The sequence below is a fragment of the Cornus florida genome, unplaced genomic scaffold (genome assembly GCF_030987335.1).
Source record: "Cornus florida cultivar Cherokee Brave unplaced genomic scaffold, ASM3098733v1 CherokeeBrave_3.0.0_Hap2_Chr11, whole genome shotgun sequence".
NCBI classification, from domain to species: domain Eukaryota; kingdom Viridiplantae; phylum Streptophyta; class Magnoliopsida; order Cornales; family Cornaceae; genus Cornus; species Cornus florida.
The window spans coordinates 30,751,597-30,754,380 of NW_026775581.1; the positions used below are offsets into that span (position 1 = coordinate 30,751,597).

General features: G+C 35.9%; 1 protein-coding gene across 1 annotated transcript; it reads left to right on the forward strand.

The window, feature by feature from the left end:
- The first annotated feature begins 311 nt into the window (after nt 1-311).
- Nucleotides 312-1,545, forward strand: LOC132285887 (uncharacterized). The gene is made up of 4 exons (XM_059788114.1): nt 312-459; nt 564-688; nt 938-1,227; nt 1,337-1,545. The coding sequence occupies exons 1-4, from the start codon at nt 442-444 to the stop codon at nt 1,348-1,350; spliced, it is 447 nt and encodes a 148-aa protein (XP_059644097.1). The 5' UTR covers nt 312-441; the 3' UTR covers nt 1,351-1,545.
- The last annotated feature ends 1,239 nt before the right edge of the window (nt 1,546-2,784 follow it).

The following is a 2,784-nucleotide window of genomic DNA, read 5'->3' on the forward strand; positions in this document are numbered from 1 at the left end:
TTGGGGCTGAGCCTTCTGGGCTTTTTGTTTGGTCTTGTTGGGGTGGCCAGGTTCTGTCTTAATATGGTTTTTCTTCCAGGTTATAAGGGCCTTGGCCCGTCCTCTCATAGTTTTCCGTATTTCAATAAATATTCAATTATTATATATATATATATATATATTAGTACTGTTTGTAGTTTGGATGACATGTTGCTTCATGAGGCTTCCACGCTCACTGTGTACTTATGACACGTGTCACAATCTGGATGTATGCTTCGCTAGGTGTCTCCAGAATCATCTTCTTAGCCACTTCTATATTATATATATGATGAACACACACACATATGCATACTTATCCAGAATCTCCAAACAGCGAGCAGCTGGCAAGCTTGGAATCACTTTCTCTGGAATCACTTTCTCCTTCTCATATTGCTCAAAATACGCATTCTGTTTTTGTTGATCATGGCTTTCAGGTCATCGGTGAGTGTAATCAAAGACTCTCTCTACGCGAATATATATATATATATATATATATATATATAGTTCATGTATCTGTTTTACTTCTTGTTTGTGCAATGTTGCAGAATCATTGGAAATCGATGGTGAATCGCCTAAGAGGAAGCTCTTCTTTCGCCACCTCAACTTCACCAAAAATGAAAGCCTATGCCCCCGCCGACCATTTTGGACTTGTTCATGACATTAAAACAAGGTCAGTTCACAGTTGATTAATTGATTGAAATTAATCTCTAGTGTCCAAGTGCTCTTCAAATTCCAATACGGGTAAAACTTGTCAAAGTTTAAGAGAGCTTGATTTCAGTAGTTATATTACAACTTCCGTCTCAAAAAAATATAGTGTTTGGGAAAACGTGACTCAGAACATTTTCCCGCCGAGGGAGTATTATATATCTATATATATATATATATATATATATATATTTGTGATTGTTTTGACACCCAGGCCAGTGAGGGGTGATTTTGTGCCGGTGTACGTGGCAATAGGGATGGTAATATTGTCGACGACATTGGGGATGTTGACTGCCTTGCATACGTTGAAGTACTGCCCCAGCGTGTTCGTGAAGAAGTCGAGGAGGGAGACGTTGCCGGAGTTGGTGGAGCCTGATCATGTGGTGGAGGAAGCTGATAAACTCATCAAGAAATCTTTCTTCCGAAAGGTGGCTCACGTCCAGAAGGAGTTCCGTCCGGTCTCCTCCCCATCCCGGATCCCATCGGAGGCGACGTACTTGCCAGGTACAAGTACATACATATGTGTGTGTGTGTATATATATATATATGTATGGGAGAATTAATTGCAGCTAATAATATTGGGTATTGGTTTTGTTAACTTGTGGTAATGCAGAGAGCCACCATTGAAGTCTGTTGGGGGTGGATCCGAAGCTAAATTAATGGAGTGGCTGATTCTGGATGTGTTATTGTAAATTGTTGTGTTTGTAAGAGGTGATCTACTACTGTATACTAAATAAATTTCTTAGTCCTCAGATGATCAGATCTGCATACTCTGTCCATCTTGTGCATTCTTCAAATATTGTTGTGTGTGTGTTGGATCTATTTTCTGTGTTTTTAGCTTCTCAGCAGCAGCATATTGCCTCTTATTCCCATTGTGTCCTTTAAATAATAGATCTTTAGAAAAATAATAAAGGCAAGTATTAGAACTTACCTCCACGATCCATCTCTTAATCCTAAGAGATGAGAGTTTATTGAAGTTCTTATAACTAGATATCATAGCAACAATTTCAAGAAAAATAACACAAAGTATCATCATGTTGTCATGATTTAGAAATGCAAACCAGATGAGGAACAAACCAGATAGAGACATGATCTGAGTACCAATAATGAATGCTAAATCATATACTCTGCCTCACCAGACACAGGAGTATTTGGCATTTCAGTAATAAATCCGGCACTGGCCAGCCCATTCAAAAAAATCAATTTGAATCTTATTGGTCGTTGAAGCTCTCTCCGGTCGCATTTGGGTCTCATGTGAATTGCGTTTTGTAATTGACAAATTTTGATGTCCGTTGTAATTTTTTTTTTTTTTCACTCTTGAGTTTTGAGTTCTCTCCGATCGTTGAAGCAAAATTGAAGAATTGGGAACGTGTTAACATACTCTGTTTGGATGAGAACAATATATAAAGATAAGTGTGTGAGGACATATATTGCAAGATAAGTTTGTGAGGACATATATTGTTGATATTCGGTAACATTTTAGAGTTCAATACTTACGTAAATATTTTAAAAAATATTTCTTCCCAGAGTGCATTGTTAAAGTTGGACTGGTTGTCAATTTTCTCAACTGCTTCAAGTTTCTGTTTCTTAAAACAAAATGTTTTAAATTTAAAATTGGACTGGTTGCGCCTTTTCCCAACTGGTCTAGGTTCCTTAAAATCAAATTAGAAATTGCAATTTGTGTCCTTAAAATCAAATTAGAAATTGCAATTTGTGTCCAGCTGGGTTTCTCTTTTGATTAATTTTTGGGGAGATTTTTATGCACGAAATTGTCTTATTTTTTTAAGTATTTTTAGGTCTTCCTAACATCTATATTTTTTTTGAATTCAAATTTTAGAAATTTTGTGAAAGCCTTTTGAGAGATATTTTTAATCTAAGAAATTAACTTTGATTTTTCTGATTTTATTTTTGAGATAACATACATAAACACAAGAGAGATTTAGAATTATGTTCTCTATTTGATCGGAATTGGAGGATAATTGAAGATTCAGAAATTTTAAGAAGTATGATATTATTTGCCTTCACATAAATTCAAATTTGAAGAAGAGGGGTATTTGGATT

Bases quoted from the DNA above. Each gene is read 5' to 3' on its own strand.
- LOC132285887 (XM_059788114.1), top strand. The intron at 689-937 runs GTCAGTTCACAG...TTTGACACCCAG, and splicing joins GTTCATGACATTAAAACAAG to GCCAGTGAGGGGTGATTTTG.